The sequence below is a fragment of the Cherax quadricarinatus genome, chromosome 89, assembly GCF_038502225.1.
Source record: "Cherax quadricarinatus isolate ZL_2023a chromosome 89, ASM3850222v1, whole genome shotgun sequence".
NCBI lineage: Eukaryota > Metazoa > Arthropoda > Malacostraca > Decapoda > Parastacidae > Cherax > Cherax quadricarinatus.
The window spans coordinates 1,149,158-1,171,492 of record NC_091380.1 but is presented as its reverse complement, the minus strand read 5'-3'; the positions used below and the strand labels follow the sequence as shown (position 1 = coordinate 1,171,492).

At 39.0% G+C, this 22,335-nt stretch overlaps 1 protein-coding gene across 5 annotated transcripts in view; it reads left to right on the top strand.

Moving 5' to 3' along the window:
• Positions 1–22,335, top strand: part of LOC128697147 (sentrin-specific protease 1-like) — a 53,266-nt gene that overhangs the window by 15,333 nt on the left and 15,598 nt on the right. For all 5 annotated transcript variants that reach the window (XM_070104055.1, XM_070104052.1, XM_070104054.1 and 2 more), the window contains 7 exons: positions 7,780–7,958; positions 12,559–12,683; positions 14,646–14,780; positions 16,932–17,044; positions 17,560–17,680; positions 18,827–19,064; positions 20,251–20,373. In XM_070104055.1, coding sequence (XP_069960156.1) covers positions 7,780–7,958; positions 12,559–12,683; positions 14,646–14,780; positions 16,932–17,044; positions 17,560–17,680; positions 18,827–19,064; positions 20,251–20,373 — 1,034 coding nt within the window. The remainder of the gene's footprint in view (positions 1–7,779; positions 7,959–12,558; positions 12,684–14,645; positions 14,781–16,931; positions 17,045–17,559; positions 17,681–18,826; positions 19,065–20,250; positions 20,374–22,335) is intronic.

The following is a 22,335-nucleotide window of genomic DNA, read 5'->3' as shown; positions in this document are numbered from 1 at the left end:
GAATAGTTTTAAAAATGCAGTATTGGAATGTGGGGCAGAAGTTTGTGGTTATAGGAGGGTGGGGGCAGGAGGAAAGAGGAGTGATTGGTGGAATGATGAAGTAAAGGGTGTGATAAAAGAGAAAAAGGTAGCTTACGAGAGGTTTTTACAAAGCAGAAGTGTTTTAAGAAGAGCAGAGTATATGGAGAGTAAAAGAAAGGTGAAGAGAGTGGTGAGAGAGTGCAAAAGGAGAGCAGATAAAAGAGTGGGAGAGGCACTGTCAAGAAATTTTAATGAAAATAAGAAAAAATTTTGGAGTGAGTTAAACAAGTTAAGAAAGCCTAGGGAAAGTATGGATTTGTCAGTTAAAAACAGAGTAGGGGAGTTAGTAGATGGGGAGAGGGAGGTATTAGGTAGATGGCGAGAATATTTTGAGGAACTTTTAAATGTTAAGGAAGAAAGGGAGGCAGTAATTTCATGCACTGGCCAGGGAGGTATACCATCTTTTAGGAGTGAAGAAGAGCAGAATGTAAGTGTGGTGGAGGTACTTGAGGCATTACGTAGAATGAAAGGGGGTAAAGCAGCTGGAACTGATGGGATCATGACAGAAATGTTAAAAGCAGGGGGGGATATAGTGTTGGAGTGGTTGGTACTTTTGTTTAATAAATGTATGAAAGAGGGGAAGGTACCTAGGGATTGGCGGAGAGCATGTATAGTCCCTTTATATAAAGGGAAAGGGGACAAAAGAGATTGTAAAAATTATAGAGGAATAAGTTTACTGAGTATACCAGGAAAAGTATACGGTAGGGTTATAATTGAAAGAATTAGAGGTAAGACAGAATGTAGAATTGCGGACGAGCAAGGAGGTTTCAGAGTGGGTAGGGGATGTGTAGATCAAGTGTTTACATTGAAGCATATATGTGAACAGTATTTAGATAAAGGTAGGGAAGTTTTTATTGCATTTATGGATTTAGAAAAGGCATATGATAGAGTGGATAGAGGAGCAATGTGGCAGATGTTGCAAGTATATGGAATAGGTGGTAAGTTACTAAATGCTGTAAAGAGCTTTTATGAGGATAGTGAGGCTCAGGTTAGGGTGTGTAGAAGAGAGGGAGAATACTTCCCGGTAAAAGTAGGTCTTAGACAGGGATGTGTAATGTCACCATGGTTGTTTAATATATTTATAGATGGGGTTGTAAAAGAAGTAAATGCTAGGGTGTTCGGGAGAGGGGTGGGATTAAATTATGGGGAATCAAATTCAAATTGGGAATTAACACAGTTACTTTTTGCTGATGATACTGTGCTTATGGGAGATTCTAAAGAAAAATTGCAAAGGTTAGTGGATGAGTTTGAGAATGTGTGTAAAGGTAGAAAGTTGAAAGTGAACATAGAAAAGAGTAAGGTGATGAGGGTATCAAATGATTTAGATAAAGAAAAATTGGATATCAAATTGGGGAGGAGGAGTATGGAAGAAGTGAATGTTTTCAGATACTTGGGAGTTGACGTGTCGGCGGATGGATTTATGAAGGATGAGGTTAATCATAGAATTGATGAGGGAAAAAAGGTGAGTGGTGCGTTGAGGTATATGTGGAGTCAAAAAACGTTATCTTTGGAGGCAAAGAAGGGAATGTATGAAAGTATAGTAGTACCAACACTCTTATATGGATGTGAAGCTTGGGTGGTAAATGCAGCAGCGAGGAGACGGTTGGAGGCAGTGGAGATGTCCTGTCTAAGGGCAATGTGTGGTGTAAATATTATGCAGAAAATTCGGAGTGTGGAAATTAGGAGAAGGTGTGGAGTTAATAAAAGCATTAGTCAGAGGGCAGAACAGGGGTTGTTGAGGTGGTTTGGTCATTTAGAGAGAATGGATCAAAGTAGAATGACATGGAAAGCATATAAATCTATAGGGGAAGGAAAGAGGGGTAGGGGTCATCCTCGAAAGGGTTGGAAAGAGGGGGTAAAGGAGGTTTTGTGGGTGAGGGGCTTGGACTTCCAGCAAGCGTGCATGAGCGTGTTAGATAGGAGTGAATGGAGACGAATGATACTTGGGACCTGACGATCTGTTGGAGTGTGAGCAGGGTAATATTTAGTGAAGGGATTCAGGGAAACCGGTTATTTTCATATAGTCGGACTTGAGTCCTGGAAATGGGAAGTACAATGCCTGCACTTTAAAGGAGGGGTTTGGGATATTGGCAGTTTGGGGGGATATGTTGTGTATCTCTATACGTATATGCTTCTAAACTGTTATATTCTGAGCACCTCTGCAAAAGCAGTGATAATGTGTGAGTGTGGTGAAAGTGTTGAATGATGATGAAAGTATTTTCTTTTTGGGGATTTTCTTTCTTTTTTTTGGGTCACCCTGCCTCGGTGGGAGACGACCGACTTGTTAAAAAAAAAAAAATAAAAATAATTGATTCTCATAACTTAGCCACTATAGATGTCAGGCTTATAGGACTGTAATTTGAAGGAACAGACTTATCCCCTGATCTGAATATAGGAACCACATTTGCCATCTTCCACAACTCTGGCACAACACCGGTAAGGATGGACGCAATAAACACACTCGTTAATGGCTGACTAAGCTCCATCTTGCATTCCTTAAGTACCCTGGAAAACATCTCATCGGGTCCCAGGGACTTATTTTGCTTCAGTTTGTCTATCTGTTTAATAACCATGTCCCTTGTGACAGTAATATTAGTTAATTTAAATTCATCAGGAACTAAACAATTGTTAATTACTGGAATCTCATTTACATCTTCCTGTGTAAAAACTGACAAAAAATAGTCATTAAATAAGGAACACATTTCCAGTTCGTTATCCGTCAGCTGTCCATTCCCAATTTTCAGAGGTCCTACTTTTTCCTTCACCTTCGTCCTATACACTTGAAAGAACCCCTTTGGATTAGTCTTTGATTCATTAGCAACTCTAATTTCATAGTCACGTTTAGCCTTTCTAATCCCCTTTTTTACTTCTCTTTTAATCTGAACATATTGGTCAGTAAGGCTAACCTCTCCTCTTCTGATGTGCCTATAAATTCCCCTTTTCTCCCCTAATAGATGCTTTAGCCTACTGTTAACCCATTTGGGATCGTTATTATTAGACCTAATTTCTCTCTGGGGAATGTATATACTCTGGGCACTGTGTACATTATTAAGAAAAAAGTCATAAAAGCAGATCCCTTCATAATCATAAGTATGATCATCGTCAATAAAATCATTAGCTAGATAACCCCAATCAAGATTAGACAGGTGTTCCATAAGTCCATTATAATCGGCAGAATGGAAATCAAGGATTTTTACTGTATTATCATTATTCTTGCATTCTCAGTTAATGCTAAAAGTGATGGATTTGTGATCACTTGCACCAAGCTCTTCAGTGATCTCCAGATTATTTACGAGTGTTTCCTTATTTGACAAGACTAGGTCTAGCAAATTATTACCCCTGGTAGGCTCTGTTACACACTGCTTCAGAAAACAGTCTTGAGCTGTTTCCATAAAGTCACTGGACTCTAGATTACCTGTTAAAGAATTCCAGTCAATTTGACTAAAGTTAAAGTCCCCTACTATCACTATGTTATTGTGTCTAGAAGCCCTAACAATTTCGTCCCAAAGAAGTCTCCCTCTATCGTGATCCAAGCCAGGAGGTCTGTATATTACACCTAGAATTAGTTTTTCTTGACCCTCTACAAACTCTACCCAAACAGATTCTGTTACTGTTCCATCTATTTTTATACCTGTTTTTATGCAACAATTAATATTTCCTCGAACATATAATGCAACTCCTCCCCCCTTCCCATTACATCTATCCACATGGAACAACTTAAACCCTTGAATATTACACTCAGCAATCATATCCCGACTCTTTAAATCATACCATGTTTCAATTAATGCAATGATATCAAAGTTTTTACAAAGTAGAAGTGATGCAAGGAGGGAAGAGTATATGGAGAAAAAGAGAGAAGTTAAGAGAGTGGTGAAGCAATGTAAAAAGAGAGCAAATGAGAGAGTGGGTGAGATGTTATCAACAAATTTTGTTGAAAATAAGAAAAAGTTTTGGAGTGAGATTAACAAGTTAAGAAAGCCTAGAGAACAAATGGATTTGTCAGTTAAAAATAGGAGAGGAGAGTTATTAAATGGAGAGTTAGAGGTATTGGGAAGATGGAAGGAATATTTTGAGGAATTGTTAAATGTTGATGAAGATAGGGAAGCTGTGATTTTGTGTATAGGGCAAGGAGGAATAACATCTTGTAGGAGTGAGGAAGAGCCAGTTGTGAGTGTGGGGGAAGTTCGTGAGGCAGTAGGTAAAATGAAAGGGGGTAAGGCAGCCGGGATTGATGGGATAAAGATAGAAATGTTAAAAGCAGGTGGGGATATAGTTTTGGAGTGGTTGGTGCAATTATTTAATAAATGTATGGAAGAGGGTAAGGTACCTAGGGATTGGCAGAGAGCATGCATAGTTCCTTTGTATAAAGGCAAAGGGGATAAAAGAGAGTGCAAAAATTATAGGGGGATAAGTCTGTTGAGTGTACCTGGTAAAGTGTATGGTAGAGTTATAATTGAAAGAATTAAGAGTAAGACGGAGAATAGGATAGCAGATGAACAAGGAGGCTTTAGGAAAGGTAGGGGGTGTGTGGACCAGGTGTTTACAGTGAAACATATAAGTGAACAGTATTTAGATAAGGCTAAAGAGGTCTTTGTGGCATTTATGGATTTGGAAAAGGCGTATGACAGGGTGGATAGGGGGGCAATGTGGCAGATGTTGCAAGTGTATGGTGTAGGAGGTAGGTTACTGAAAGCAGTGAAGAGTTTTTACGAGGATAGTGAGGCTCAAGTTAGAGTATGTAGGAAAGAGGGAAATTTTTTCCCAGTAAAAGTAGGCCTTAGACAAGGATGTGTGATGTCACCGTGGTTGTTTAATATATTTATAGATGGGGTTGTAAGAGAAGTAAATGCGAGGGTCTTGGCAAGAGGCGTGGAGTTAAAAGATAAAGAATCACACACAAAGTGGGAGTTGTCACAGCTGCTCTTTGCTGATGACACTGTGCTCTTGGGAGATTCTGAAGAGAAGTTGCAGAGATTGGTGGATGAATTTGGTAGGGTGTGCAAAAGAAGAAAATTAAAGGTGAATACAGGAAAGAGTAAGGTTATGAGGATAACAAAAAGATTAGGTGATGAAAGATTGAATATCAGATTGGAGGGAGAGAGTATGGAGGAGGTGAACGTATTCAGATATTTGGGAGTGGACGTGTCAGCGGATGGGTCTATGAAAGATGAGGTGAATCATAGAATTGATGAGGGAAAAAGAGTGAGTGGTGCACTTAGGAGTCTGTGGAGACAAAGAACTTTGTCCTTGGAGGCAAAGAGGGGAATGTATGAGAGTATAGTTTTACCAACGCTCTTATATGGGTGTGAAGCGTGGGTGATGAATGTTGCAGCGAGGAGAAGGCTGGAGGCAGTGGAGATGTCATGTCTGAGGGCAATGTGTGGTGTGAATATAATGCAGAGAATTCGTAGTTTGGAAGTTAGGAGGAGGTGCGGGATTACCAAAACTGTTGTCCAGAGGGCTGAGGAAGGGTTGTTGAGGTGGTTCGGACATGTAGAGAGAATGGAGCGAAACAGAATGACTTCAAGAGTGTATCAGTCTGTAGTGGAAGGAAGGCGGGGTAGGGGTCGGCCTAGGAAGGGTTGGAGGGAGGGGGTAAAGGAGGTTTTGTGTGCGAGGGGCTTGGACTTCCAGCAGGCATGCGTGAGCGTGTTTGATAGGAGTGAATGGAGACAAATGGTTTTTAATACTTGACGTGCTGTTGGAGTGTGAGCAAAGTAACATTTATGAAGGGATTCAGGGAAACCGGCAGGCCGGACTTGAGTCCTGGAGATGGGAAGTACAGTGCCTGCACTCTGAAGGAGGGGTGTTAATGTTGCAGTTTAAAAACTGTAGTGTAAAGCACCCTTCTGGCAAGACAGTGATGGAGTGAATGATGGTGAAAGTTTTTCTTTTTCGGGCCACCCTGCCTTGGTGGGAATCGGCCGGTGTGATAATAATAATAATAAAAATATCAAAGTTCCCAGCACATGCTACCAAACGTAGTTCATTAATTTTATTTCTTGCACTTCGACTGTTAGTATAAAATACCATCATATGTTTTTTCTTCTGCACATTTTTCCTATTCATCTTTGTTTTTACACAATTTCTGAAATTATCATTACCCAGAGTTACTCCATGACAGTTACTATTAAGATTCTTATATCAGAGCATAAGTCATTATATCCATACTCATTATTTATCATTTCTAAACCCATACCTCTAACTAATCCTAGTATAAAGTCCTAACAACCCCCTCAACTGAGCTAGCAAGAGAACCCACACCTGCTCTGGATAAGTGAACCCCATCCCTGGCATACATGTCATTTCGGCCATAGAAGTTGTCCCAGTTGTCAATGAATGGTACTGTATTATCCTTGCAGTGTTTATCCAGCCAACAATTAATACCAATTGCTCTGGACAACCATTCATTACCAACACCTCTTCTTGGCAAAATGCCACATATAACAGGATGCCCCCCCTTCTTCCTAATTATGTCTATAGCTGTCCTGAACTTTTTAACTAAATCCTCACTTCTACGCTTGCCTACATCATTGCCCCTAGCACTGAGGCAAATAATAGGATTGATCCCATTACCATTCATGATGTTGTCAAGCCGGCTAACAATGTCCTCCATCCCAGCCCCAGGAAAGCAAACCCTCTGTCTCCTACTCCTGTCCTTCAAGCAGAACGCCCTATCCATGTATCTAGCCTGGCTATCCCTAACAACAACAATATTCTTACCTTCCTTGGTGTCGTTCGTCATGACATTCCCAGTAGTCGACTCACATTCGTCGGGTAGCACGGAGAATGCATTAGATGTTTCCACAGCAGTCTCTTTCATCTTCATCATTTCTGTCTTTCCATTCTTCTTGATCGTCAACTTCGTTCCATGCTGTCCAGCCACTGACCACGTTCCCTTCTTGACTTGAGGACTCAAAACAAGAGGACTACTACGAATCCTCCTGTTTTCCTCAATCAGTCGCCGTATCTCCATCTTCGCTACTCTCAATTCTTCCTTAAGCTGCTGGTAAAGTTGCTCGATGGAGGGCATCTTGGTTCAGTCCACGGAGAACACACAAGACACTTCTTAACAGAGTTAAGTACAGGTCACCACTGACCTGCAGCTGGAGCTATTGGTCATCTGACTGAGGCCTTCTGCTGGCTTACTAGTCCATCCCTTTAAAAGTTTTGGTTATGATTATACCCATTAAGTTACTGATCCCTTATTCTTGACATTTGACCTTTTGACCTTTAGTTTATCTACATATCTAGTCTCATTACTGTCATTGCACTTGCTCTTTCACTTTATCAAAACATTAGCCCGATGTTAGGTCATATGGTACTTCCTTCCTGATGTGGTGCAGTATGCTTCAAACAGAAAATAAGAATTGGGTACTCTGTTGAGTGTTAAAAAGTGTGAGCTCATTTAAAAACCTGAACACAGTGATGAATTGTGATGTTCATGAATGTCTGGCAAGATGGTTATTGAGCGAGTGATAGTGAATGTTTTTCCTTCTTTTGGTGACTCTCCCTCAGTGGTAAATGACTTAGTCCTAGGAGGTAATAACAAAACAAACTTTCATCTTATTCTTCTTTATCTTTGGCCAATTAAACACTTTGTTGTGGTTGTCAATAATGTATAAATTTTCATAATTAGAGTAAATATGTTGCACAGATCTAATGTAAATATTATGTACTTATTAAGTTTTATTGCAGGTTGGCTCAAGAGCTCATTGCCTAGTGAGAAAGCTTCTGCTGCAGGTAGAAAACCTGTATATCTCGACAAAAACCCAGTCAAGAGTGTTCAGGAAAGATGTTTCGGCATTCGGAAAAAGAAGCAGAAGAACTTAAAAAGCACATTCTTGTTATCAAGGGGCAATTCTTCTGCTGAAGAAGTATGGAACTTGCCTAAAAAATTTTTTGACTAACCCATGAATCACAGACAAATTTCAGATGTTTTGGTCCAACCTGGACCATTATCAGGTTGTGGCTGATAATGGTCTAGAATATACAGTAGGATCCCCGTATTTGTGGGGGATACGTTCCAAGACTTACCGTGGATACCCAAAAATCGTGGATAGTAGTGAACCCTATATATGTATGTATACTATGCCTTTTTCTTGTTTACATACATACCTATGATAAATTTTAATTGATAAATTACGCACAGTAAGTTGAGATTATCACTTTTTTACTGATGGGAAGCACTTCACAGCTTCTCTTAGACTTTGAAGAACTGCCAACATGACTGCTTTTGTGATTTGGTGTCATAATTAAGCAAAATTAAGGGTTATTTTTGGGCCATGGTAAACTGCAGATAACTGAAACCTTGGAAAGAGGATCTGCAGATACGGTGGCTCTACTGTAGTTATCGCTTCTGGTAAAACAGCACTTGAATGAATGTGTTTCCTTTTTAACCCTTTGACTGTTTCGGTCATATATACAGGTCGTACGAGCCAGAGTTTTTGACGTATTTATACTCCAAAATTCTAGCAGCTTCAGAACAAGCAGGAGAAAGCTGGTAGGCCCACATGTGAAAGAATGGGTCTATGTGGTCAATGTGCGCAGTATAAAAAAAATCCTGCAGCACACAGTGCATAATGAGAAAAAAAACTCCGACTGTGTTTTTTTGGATTAAAACCCCGACTTTATGGTATATTTTTGTATAGTATTTATGGTTATATTCTCGTTTTCTTGGTCTCATTTGATAAAATGGAAGACATATTACAGAAATAGAATTGATTTTGATTGGTTTTACAATGAAAAGGATCTTGAAATTGATCTCAAAATAGTGGAAATGTTCAATTTTTGCCGATGTTCAAGAGTAAACAAATGATGTCATTATTCAGTAAGTGTCCAACTAGCCATTCTAATACGCAGTCACAAACAGGTTGACATTATTTATACAATTATTACAGTAATGCAGTAATCTGCATAACAGTAAATCTGTTTTTTGTGTGATAAAAATTCAAAACAGAAAGCAAGAGTAATATAAGTGGGGCCTGGAGACGTGACTGATGAAGAGAAAATGTTACTTTAGTGCCAGGAATGTCTGCATTGTTCATTCTGGACCCTTTTTTGAAATTGGCATCTTTTTTAATTTGTGTGAAATTGGCCAAGTTGCCAATTTCTGACCACTTTATTGGGTAGTTGAAATCAGTAAATGGGCAGTTTCTTATACTCAGTTGATAGAACAAATGGAGTTCTAAAGAAATAGCTATGAGTTTGGTCGACTGGAACAATGGAATTGGATGAAAATAGGGCTCAAAGTGGGTGAAATCACCGATGCATAAATATTGCCGAGATCGCTAACTACTTCGTGGGAGCGTAATTCCGTAAGTTTTCAATCAAATTTCATACTTTTGTTGTCATTACCAGCGGGAAAAGATTTTCTATCATTTCACAAGAAAAAAAAAATTTTTCTTTTTTTTTTTTAAATTTTTCGACACTGAGAACAAGTTTGTGAGCAGGGGTCTTGATAGTCAAAGGGTTAAAGGTCACCCAACATTGGTGGAAGATGGCCCATGTTAAAAATACATGTGTGCTTACGTATGAATAAGTATGTACAGTGGAACGTCTATTTATGAGTGCATCCACGTGCGAGTTTTTCTCCAGATATGAGCAGTCGCTCAGTCAGTTTTTGGCTTCCAGATGCAAGTGAAATTTCCAGATATAAGCGGGCCTCAAGGGAGGTTCCTTGACACTGGTGAGGGCTTCTTGCTCTTGATCTAGGGAATTGGATCTCAGTTGTTTTTTGGACTATCTTATTGAAACTTAGGCAATGTATGATGGAAAGATGCTTCTTAATGTACACCAAAAATGAAAGAAATCGGACCATAAATAACAGAAATAAATAACAAAAAGGCACAATACCGTGACTGGAACGATACACAAATAACCCGCACATAAAAGAGAGAAGCTTACGACGACGTTTCGGTCCGACTTGGACCATTGACAAAGTCAATGGTCCATTGACTTTGTCAATGGTCCAAGTCGGACCGAAACGTCGTCATAAGCTTCTCTCTTTTATGTGCGGGTTATTTGTGTACATAAATAACAGAGTTCACTTCTCGGCCATTAGCCTCTCGTTAGTGGTATTTTCGTATGGTTTTTATGGTTGTATTCTTGTTTTTTTGGTCTCATATGATAGAATGGAAGATATATTACAGAAATAGATAAGATTTTGATTGGTTTCACCATGAAAAGTACCTTGAAATTGAGCTCAAAGTAGCAGAAATGTTCGATTCTTTGGCACTGTTCAAAAGTAAACAAATGACATCACTGTCCATTCCAGTATGCAGTCATGAATGGGTTGACATTATTTATACAATTATTACAATAATGCAGTAGTCTGCATAACAGTAAATCTTTTTTTTGTGTGAATAAAAATTACAAATTATTTTTTTTTTTTTATCACACTGGCCGATTCCCACCAAGGCAGGGTGGCCCGAAAAAGAAAAACTTTCACCATCATTCACTCCATCACTGTCTTGCCAGAAGGGTGCTTTACACTACAGTTTTTAAACTGCAACATTAACACCCCTCCTTCAGAGTGCAGGCACTGTACTTCCCATTGTAATAATAATAATAATACGTACATATAATAATAGTATAACAATAATAATAAAAATAGATGTATAATAATAATACATGTATAATAATAATGTACATACTACATATATCATAATTATAATAATAGACTGCTTCAAAAGGCCCTCACTAGATGCCAGTGATTACCACCACAATGCGGGAGTGGTTGTGGCTTCCTCCACTTTGTCACATAATGACATTTTTTATTCAATCTAGAGTATATATCAGGTTTCTATGTTATTTATATTGCTTATTATATCATATTAGATGAATTGTGATAGATAAATAAGCCGTATACATGATATGAGCGTAATATTGAAGTATCTTGTCATGCCTCCTGAGAGCCGGGAACAGATTAATTGCATTTCAATTAATTTAAATGAGGAAAATTGACTCTGCAGATGAGCAAATGAAGATGCGAGCAAGGTCACGGAACAGATTAACCCTTAAACTGTCCAAACAGATCTGCGTTCATGTGCGTAGCGCTCTAACCTTTATTTTCTCCATTTGAAAGCATGTAAAAAAAAATGTAGATCAACGTTCGGAGCGCTACACGTCAACATGGATCTACGTTTGGACAGTTTAAGGGTTAAACTCATAAGCAGAGGTTCCACTGTATATGTATACATCTAAACTGCCGTATCAGGGCGCCTCTGCAAAGACAGTGATTATGTATGAGTGATGGTAAAAGTATTGAATGATAATGAAAATATTTTCTTTTTGTGTTTTTCTTTTTGGGTCACACTGCCTAGGTGGAAAATGGCCAAAGTGTTAAAAAAAAAAAAAGTATATATGCAGAAAGATCGCAGCCAGAAGGGTTCAAACCCATGTTTGGACACTATCTACGAGTGTGGCTTATCTCCCTGTGTGATGCCTTGGACCACTCAGCTACTGATGCTGCAGAATACTAGGTAGCTTGCTTCCAAGCTATATTTCTTCCTAGTGCCAGGCACACCAGTGAACCTCGGGTATGGTCTCCAGCTATTTCATCCTCCTGTATGTTCTGACCTCATGAGTAGGAGACCATGCCTGAGTCTCACTAGTGTACCCGGCACCAGGAAAAAAACATGGCTAGAACCGGGCTATCCAGCATGTTGTTCCATCTGTAGACGAGTGGTACAAGGCGTCACGTGGAGAGCTAAGCCACACTCGTGGATAGTGTCCGAACATGGGTTTAAATCCTACTGGCTGCGATCTGTGTATATACTTCTGTTTGTTTCTGCATGGTGCATTACTGTATGTATCTGTAGGGGGTGAGGGAGGTTTTGTGGGTGAAGGGCGTGGACTTCAGCAAGTGTGTGTGAGCATGTTAGATAAGACTGAATGGAGATGAATGGTTTTTGGGACCTGACGAGCTATTGGAGTGCGAGTAGGGTAATATTTTGTGAAGGGATTCAGGAAAACTGGTTAACTGGACTTGAGTCTTGGAAGTGGGAAGTACGATGCCTGCACTTTAAAAGAGGGGTTCAGGATATTGGCTGTTTGGAGGGATGTCTAAACTGTCGTATCTGAGCGCCTCTGCAAAGATGGTAATTATGTATGAATGATGGTGAAAGTGTTGAACATTGAAAGATTTTTCTTTTTTTTGGGGGGGGGGGTTCTTTTGTTTTTGGGTCACCCTGCCTCAGTGTGAAACAGCTGACTTGTTAAAAGAAGAAATGTATATTTTTTCTTCTTCTTTTTTAACTTTTCAACAAACTGCCTGTATCCCACCAAGGCAGGGTGACCCAAAAAGAAAAACAAGAGTTTTCCTTTTTAAATTTGGTAATTTATACAGGAGAAGGGATTACTAGCCCTTTACTTCCAGCATTTTATTTACTTCTTATGACATGCATGGCTTGTTTATTTATATTATAAAATCATCCTTGGAAATATAATTTTTTTTTTTTTTTTTTTTTTTTTCAGAGTTTCCGGTTTGAGGAGAAGATGCGCTACCGGCAGATGTTGCAACAGTTTACAAACACCTCAGTGTTGCCTAACACATACAGTGTGTATCAGAGATCATGCAGGACCCCAAGTGTATGTAGTAGGTATGTGCAACTGGGTACAACGTTTTGATATTAGCCTCTTGTAGGATCTTTTATTGTACAGTAGTTCAGTGTTGAAGTGGCCTTGATGGCTGCAAAGTGCTCTTGATCCAAGGAATTGTGGTTTCCCTCCCTTTCAACCTTGAATATAATAATACAGGTGACCCTTGCTCTCTGACAGCTGCCTTTTAGGCCAGTGGCACCTAAAGTGAGGTCACACAAAGTAATCTCACTTTAGTATATAAAACGGTTATAATTTTGTATAATTTTGTTCAAAATATACTCATTGGATTTCTCATGTCCAAATTTCTTCTCTTTCTGGTCATACTTTCTTATGAATGTCAGTTTGTAGATATTTTATGATGTGTTAGACAGTAACCTGGGAGTGATTATGTCGGAGGATCTCACCTTCAAGGACCATAACATTGTATCAATCGCATCTGCTAGAAAAATGACAGGATGGATAATGAGAACCTTCAAAACTAGGGAGGCCAAGCCCATGATGACACTCTTCAGGTCACTTGTTCTATCTAGGCTGGAATATTGCTGCACTCTAACAGCACCTTTCAAGGCAGGTGAAATTGCCGACCTAGAAAATGTACAGAGAACTTTCACGGCGCGCATAACGGAGATAAAACACCTCAATTACTGGGAGCGCTTGAGGTTTCTAAACCTGTATTCCCTGGAACGCAGGAGGGAGAGATACATGATTATATACACCTGGAAAATCCTAGAGGGACTAGTACCGAACTTGCACACGAAAATCACTCACTACGAAAGCAAAAGACTTGGCAGACGATGCACCATCCCCCCAATGAAAAGCAGGGGTGTCACTAGCACGTTAAGAGACCATACAATAAGTGTCAGGGGCCCGAGACTGTTCAACTGCCTCCCAGCACACATAAGGGGGATTACCAACAGACCCCTGGCAGTCTTCAAGCTGGCACTGGACAAGCACCTAAAGTCAGTTCCTGATCAGCCGGGCTGTGGCTCGTACGTTGGTTTGCGTGCAGCCAGCAGCAACAGCCTGGTTGATCAGGCGCTGATCCACCAGGAGGCCTGGTCACAGACCGGGCCGCGGGGGCGTTGACCCCCGAAACTCTCTCCAGGTAAAGTGGTGCTGGGCTTGGGTAATCACTTATGAGCTAATTTATACCACTTACTGTAGATTATATGCAATTAGTCACCACATAAAAGTAAATTCACTCAGAGCCAAACTGCATAAAACCAAGAGAGCAATAAATATGTGAGCTACAGTCCCCTTCCTTGTAATATTACAATGCATAACCTGTATGGGTTTAGTGGTGGTCCATGAATATAATAATAATGCAGTAATTCACCTAAACAAGAGTCAATTTGGCAGGTTTTGATACTGTTATTTTAGCTTCTAGCACATACCAATGTCATAGGCAGTAGTCAGTAATGCCTCTATAATATGTTTAGTATACAGGGTTATTATTTATGTGAACTACTATAGTTAAGTATAGAACAAAGTTGCTTTACAAAATTTACAATTAACCCACAGATTAGAAATTAAACTCTAACATTTAGGACCTTTCTGGATCGTTAAGAGAGAGAGATCAGCACATTCTTAAAAGTTTTATCTCCAGTTTGTGGGTTTTGAATTGTTCCTGTTCCAATAAGTGTGTTGGGGTGTGAGCAAGGTAACATTTAGGAAAAGATTCAGGAAAAATAGTTAGCCAGACACAAGTCCTGAAGGTATGAAGTACAGTGCCTGTACTCTGAATGAGAGCCAGGGAAGTTGCAATTCAAAAGACCATTAGAAGTGTGATGTCAACACACTTCTGGCAGGACTGTGATTGAATGAATGGCAGTGAGTGTGTTTATTCTGTTTTGGGTAATCCTTTCTTGGTGGGAGATGGCTGGTTTGTGTGTGTAAAAAAATTTTGTTATTAATCAGTATGTGTATTTAACAGATACATATATTCTTTTGCACAATTTTAGCACCAGTTCCTTTGGATTGGTCTCACGGTCTCGTTGCAATTATTTGTGGACCCAAGATAAGCGTCGGCATATTGGAGAAAAACTGGGTTCCTCAGCATCGTCGAGTGCACTTCCTGCAGATGACAGGGAATCAGGGTATGCAATATTTTTTTGATCTTTCATACATCAGACTCTCAGTTGCATGTTCTGTATAATTATTTTTTTTTAGTTGTTGTTAATAAGCTTTTGTAAATAAACTGGATAGTTGACCTTTCATGTTTGCAGTCTTCCAAGTTCTCACCATTGTTATTTTTACTTCTGCCTTTCTTTCTCCCATCCCTGTTCTATTGTATATACATGTATACTGGTTCCCTTATCTTCTTGTGTGAATGAGTGACTAGGTAGAAAGTTGAAAGTGAACATAGAAAAGAGTAAGGTGATGAAGGTATCAAATGATTTAGATAAAGAAAAATTGAATATCAAATTGGGGAGGAGGAGTATGGAAGTGAATGTTTTCAGATACTTGGGAGTTGACGTGTCGGCGGATGGATTTATAAAGGATGAGGTTAATCATAGAATTGATGAGGGAAAAAAGGTGAGTGGTGCGTTGAGGTATATGTGGAGACAAAAAACGTTACCTATGGAGGCAAAGAAGGGAGTGTATGAAAGTATAGTAGTACCAACACTCTTGTATGGGTGTGAAGCTTGGGTTGTGAATGCAGCAGCGAGGAGGCAGTTGGAGGCAGTGGAGATGTCCTGTCTAAGGGCAATGTGTGGTGTAAATATTATGCAGAAAATTTGGAGTGTGGAAATTAGGAGGTGTGGAGTTAATAAAAGTATTAGTCAGAGGGCTGAAGAGGGGTTGTTGAGGTGGTTTGGTCATTTAGAGAGAATGGATCAAAGTAGAATGACATGGAGAGCGTATAAATCTGTAGGGGAAGTTAGGCGGGGTAGGGGTCATCCTCGAAAAGGTTGGAAGGAAGGGGTAAGGGAAGTTTTGTGGGTGAGGGGCTTGGACTTCCAGCAGGCGTGCATGAGCGTTTCGATAGTGAATGGATACGAATGGTATTTGGGACCTGACGATCTGTTGGAGTGTGAGCAGGGTAATATTTAGTGAAGGGATTCAGGGAAACTGGTTATTTTTGTATAGCCAGACTTGAGTCCTGGAAATGGGAAGTATAATGCCAGCACTCTAAAGGAGGGGCTCGGGATATTAGCGGTTTGGAGGGATATGTTGTGTATCTTTATATGTATATGCTTTTAAACTGTTGTGTTCTGAGCACCTCCACAAAAACAGTGATTATGTGAGAGTGAGGTGAAAGTGTTGAATGATGATGAAAATATTTTATTTTTGGGGATTTTCTTTTTGGGTCACCCTGCCTTGGTGGGAGATGGCCGACTTGTTAAAAAAGAAAAAAAAAAGTTTATTCTGTGTCAGGGTTATTTGTATATTGTTCCAGTCACGGTATTGTGCCTTCTTCATTCTTCTCACTGTTTACCGAGTATGATAATACCTATGAAGGACTCGTGGTAGGAGGAATTAGACTCACACCTCCCTTCCTTGGATCAAACCTAATTGCCTCACATTCCCTAACTTTTTTATTTTAACACTAGCTGTCTCCCACCAAGACAGCGTGACTTAAAAAAGAAAGAAACACTTCCAAAATCATTCACACACACTCACTCTTTGGAGAAGTACACAGATACAACAGTTCAGATGTCACTCCGAACAGCAAATATTCCAAGTCCTTGCTTTAAAGTGTAGGCATTGTACTTCCCACCTCCAGGACTCAAGTCTGCCTAACCAGTTTTCCTGAATCTCTTCACAAAATATTACCCTGCTCATGCTCCAACAGCTCGTCAAGTCCCAAAAACCATTTGTCTCCACTCGCTCCTATCGAACACACTCTCATATGCTTGCTGTATGTCCAAGCCCCTTGCACACAAAACCTCTTTTACCCCCACCTTCCATCCTTTTCTAGGACAGCCCCTACCCCTCTACTACAGATCTGTACACCCTCCAAGCCATCCTATTTTGCTCCATCCTCTCTAAATGATCAAACCATCTCAACAACCCTTTAATAGTTTAGTATTTTCTCATGAATACAACACCAGCATCATAATAATAATAATAATAATAATAATAATAATAATAATCTAAATTGGTATATTTTAATTCAACCATTTTACTAATAATTTTGTTTTGAAGTTTCAATTGTTCTTTGCAAATTTGCAGGTTTAGAAATTAAAAATAAAGTAAGTACAACAACACATACCAAGGTCACCAACATTATTTTGTAATTTTAGGATGAATGAAGCAGATGGGAACACAGCAACTCCAGCCGTCGAAGTCATTGACTTAGTGAAATCACAGAGTACCAGCAGCTGTGCATGTGTCAATAGCTGTGAAAATTCTAAAGGTAAGATGGTCAGGGTGCAGTTGTGTGGTAATGTGAACCATGTACAGTACAGATAATACTTTTTGATGCTAAAATGATATAAATCCGCTTCTGTTGGTATCATGAGTTTTGATCCTCTTCCAATAAGCCATTTTGTAAATAACATCATTGGAGTAATTAGTTGTATATTAGTAGTATTCAGTACCAGAAAGATGATGAATTAGACACGTGTGCAACATCTGGGTATCTTTACTTGTAGACATTTCACTATTCAGTGGCTTTATCAGTACAGTACATGGACATAATAAAGTATAATCAGCAAATAGTGGAAGATGAAGTAATCAGTCCCTCAGCCTAGGAGCAGGTGCTGAGCACCTGCAAGTACTTTATGTAACAATTACTTAACAAGTGCTTGGACTTTTTACTGCCTGCAATAGCAGGCAGTAAAATCATTGAGTACTAAAACAATATCAAAGGGATGTTACTGAAAAGCACTTGAATATTTTTTTTTTACTAGCATTGTGCTGTTCCTACAGACTCTGAAACTGAGAGCGTCATCTTCGTGGAAGAAGTGAAGAAACCCTTAAAACACGGAAATTCATTAGAACAAATCCTGCAAGAGTCTTCCATCTATAGCAAAGACTGGGTGAAGAATCTGTAAGTATCAAGTAAATTAAAACATTTGTACCCCATTACTTTACACAGTTGTCAATTCAACAGTACCACTATTCATTCTTGGTACTTTTGTTCAATAACCGTATGAAAGAAGTGAAGGTACCTTGGGACTGGCAGAAAACATGCATAGTTCCTTTGCATAAAGCAAAGGGGAACAAAAAAAAGTGTAAAAACTATAGGGAATAAGCCTGATGGGTCTATGAAAGATGAACTGAGCCATAGAATTGATGAGGGGAAAATATGGAGAGAATTCATATCTTAGAGATTAGGAGAAGGTGTAGGGTTACTAAAAGTATTATCCAGAGAGCTGAGGAGGGACTTTTGAGGTGGTTTGAACACTTAGAGAAGATGGAGTGAAATAGGATGACTTGGAGGGTGTACAAATCTGTAGTGGAGGGAAAGAGTGGGTAGGTGTCACCCTAGTAATGGTTTGAAGGCTTAAACATTCAGCAAGGGGAAGGGGTTAATAGTGTTAGATAAGAATGAGGGGAAGGAAGTAGTTTTTGGAATGTGGCAAACTGTTAGTGTGAGCAGTGTATTATTATTATTATAATCAAGGGGGAAGCGCTAAACCCGGAGGATTATACAGCGCCTGGGGGGGAGGGATGTGGAAGGCATTCAGGCTTAATTCGGGGAACTGGAGCACAGATCCAATTCCCTAAATCAAGAGCCCCTCACCAACATCAAGGAACCTTCCTTGAGGGGTGTGAGCAGTGTAACATTTGTGAAGGAATTCAGGGAAACTGGTTAGGTGGACTTGAGTGTTTCTTCCTCTTCAGGTTACCCTTCCTCATTGGGAAGTGACTGGCCTGTTAAAAATGTATATTGTGTGTGAGTGAAAGAATGACCCTACTCAGGTTAATCATTTGATATAAGCCTTATTTATTTTATATACCATTATGCATATCAATGATTAAATAAAAGAAATTTTGATTTATTACTATGTCTAAGTGAATAGGAATTAGTTGTCGACTGCTTTCAGGTCTTCACAGATGTTTATAATTTGACACCTTACTCACAAAATCATAATAACACAATCACAAACAAACCATGGAATGAGTGGAATTTGAACTTGTGATGGGTTCAAATCCCCACTTGTTCCATGGTTAATTTGACCTTTCTTTTCAGGCGTGAAAAGTATGAAACGCAAAGCAAAAATGAGGATGTGGAGATTGAGTTTGCATCTCAAAGGCAAAGAAAATTAACAGAGAAGCGAATACAGCAACAAAATTCCCTAGAAGACAGAATTACACACAGGTTGAAATACCTGGACCTGAGTTTCCCATCTAAGGTGGAGGAAATACCACCGGAGCTTGAAGTGGAGCCACAGCCGCAGGAATTTATACAACTCACTCCTGAGATGGAGGTAAACATTTAACCCTTTCTATATTTTCACAGGGCAGGGATGTAGCTTAGATAATTATACTTTGCTTATATCTGCTTCACTAAAGTTTTATGAAATGATGTTTGCTAAGAATAAAGTGAAAACGGGACTAAAAATGAAATCTGAAGCCTATAAAGAAATATTTGTCATGATGGGTTTATTTTTTTGTAGATCCATCCAGTTATTTTATTCACACCTCTCCTTGATGTTGGTTAAGGGCTCTTGAACCAAGGAATTGGAGCTACCCTCTCCTTCCTTAGATCAAAATTGATTATATCATTATCCAAGGGAGAGTGTTAAAAATATAAGGGTCTTGCAAAGGGAAGGCATTCATGTTGGATCTAAAATGAAAAACCTCTCAGTGGCATCAAATTACCTGCATTGAGGAATATAAATACATCCTCTCCTCACTTAGTGATGTACTCGTTTACTGACGTCTCGGACTTATGACTGGCTCTCTGACCAGTATTTGTACCTAAGAAATGTATATTAAGAGCTGATTTCCTCTATACTGTTTTTCAATATACAGTACACTACTGTATAAACATTTAAAAATATACCAGAAATGTTATAAATGGTGCAAAGGTGACATTAAAACGATATCAAAGATGGTTGACTCAAACTCACTACCATTATAGTATGCTCCTCACTTAGTGACAAATTCGTTTAACGACGTGGTCTCAGGAACAGAACTCCATCGTTAAGCGAGGAAAGGCTGTATATGACAAGGTGAGAAGTACAGTGCATGCACTCGAAAGGAGAAGCAGAGATATGTTGCAGTTTTTGAGCCATAATATCAGCACACTGTAGCAAGACAGTGATGGTGGAAGTGTTTATTTTTTGGGTCATCCTGCCTTGGTGGGAAACAGCCCATGTGTTAATTGCAAAAGGTAGTTTTTTCATATTTCAAAATGTAATAATATTGATTAAGCTATATGTAGTTACTAGTATATTGGTTTTATAGTTTCACAATTATACAAAATTAATTCTAGAAAATGATTATTTAAGAAGAAAGAAGTTATATCATTATACTCTGTGAAACAGTGGCTGAAGAGGCTGAGACACTGAGTAGTGAACAAAAACATTTTTTTCTTTAATGAATGTTTTCTATTCTTATTAATGTTAGATTTCTAATCCTATATATTTACCCATTTTTATATTTTTTCAGGATGTAATTGACAGTGCCCTAAAGAAGTTCCCAGCAAGTGAGGTCCTAGTAGACAAATTCAACATTCAAATTACTCGTCGAGATATTGCTACATTGTCAGGACTAAACTGGGTCAATGATGAGGTAGTACTACTTGCTACAAGATTATAAAGTAGAAACAGTGTATTGGTTTTAAAACAGTCTCTCTCTGATTTCTTAACTGGCATTGATATGCTTTATCAGTTATGATGTTCTTTGTCTCGTCCTTTCCTTAGTACTGTACCCCCATCACTCTTTTCTTTATACAGTGGTACCTCGGGATACGAACTTAATTCGTTCCAGAAGGCTGTTCGAGTGCCGATACCGAATGAATTTCTTCCCATGAGGAATAATGTAAATTAGATTAATCTGTTTCAGACCCCCAAAAATACACTTACAAAAGCACTAACATAAATACACTTGCATAATTGTTCAAGTTTTGAGCTGTTCGTATCCCGAGGTACCACTGTATTGTGAAAGAATAACAATATTTTGTGAAGGGATTCAGGGAAACCAGTTAGCCGGACTTGAGTCCTGGAAATGGGAAGTACAATGCCTGCACTTTAAAGGAGGGGTTTGGGATATTGGCAGTTTGGAGAGATATCTAAACTGTCTTATCTGAGCGCCTCTGCAAAGACAGTGATTGTATGAGTGATGGTGAAAGTGTTGAATGATTATGAAATTTTTTTTCTTTCTTCCTGGGTCACCCTGCCATGGTGGGACATGGCCAACGTGTTAAAAAATAATAATAATAATAACCCCTTCTACTATAAAAATTACTGAATGTAAATAGAGGTAAACTTTATAGTTGTCTTCATTTTTGAGTCGCCATGCCTTGGTGGGAGACAGCCGTTATGTTGAAAAAATAATAATTAATTATGTGACAAGTGGAGGTGGCCATAACTGCTCCAGCATTGTTGTGGTAAATACTGCTATCTAGTGACAGCCTTTTGAAGCCGTCTGTTATTATAATTATTATTATATAGTGCATTATTATTATGCATGTATTATTATTATTATTATTATTGTTATTATTATTATTACAATATAAATAATTTGGAATTTTTATTCACACAAAAAATTTACTGTTACGCAGACTACTGCATTATTGTAATAATTGTATAAATAATGTCCATTCATGACTGAATGTTGAAATGGAGGTGATGTCTTGAACATCAGCAAAAATAGAACATTTCTGCTATTTTGAGCTCATTTTCAAGGTATTTCTCATCATGAAACCATTCAAAATCATATTTATTTTTATAATATATCTTCCATTCTATCAAATGAGACCAAAAAAACAAGAATACAACAAAAACCACACGAAAATACCGCTAAGGGACGGCTAATTGCTGAGAAGGGAACTCCATTATTTATGGTCCGACTTCTTTCATTTTTGGTGTACGTTAAGAAGCATCTTTCCATCATACACTACCCAAGTTTCAATAAGATAGTCCAACAAACAAATGAGATGCAATTCCCTAGATCATGAGCAAGAGCCCCTCACCAATGTTAACGAACCACCTTTGAGGCCCACTCACTTATGGAAACAAAAAATTGACCAACTGACTGCTTGTATTTGGAAAAACTCGCACGTGGATACGCTCGCAAGTGGAGGTCCCACTGTATTTTTTTTTTTTTCCAACAAATTGGCCGTCTCCCACCGAGGCAGGGTGACCCAAAAAAGAAAGAAAATCCCCAAAAAGAAAATACTTTCATCATCATTCAACACTTTCACCACACTCACACATTATCACTGTTTTTGCAGAGGTGCTCAGAACACAACAGTTTAGAAGCATATACGTATAAAGATACACAACATATCCCTCCAAACTGCCAATATCCCAAACCCCTCCTTTAAAGTGCAGGCATTGTACTTTCCATTTCCAGGACTCAAGTCCAACTATATGAAAATAACCGGTTTCCCTGAATCCCTTCACTAAATATTACCCTGCTCACACTCCAACAGATCGTCAGGTCCCAAGTACCATTCGTCTCCATTCACTCCTATCTAACACGCTCACGCACACTTGCTGGAAGCCCCTCGCCCACAAAACCTCCTTTACC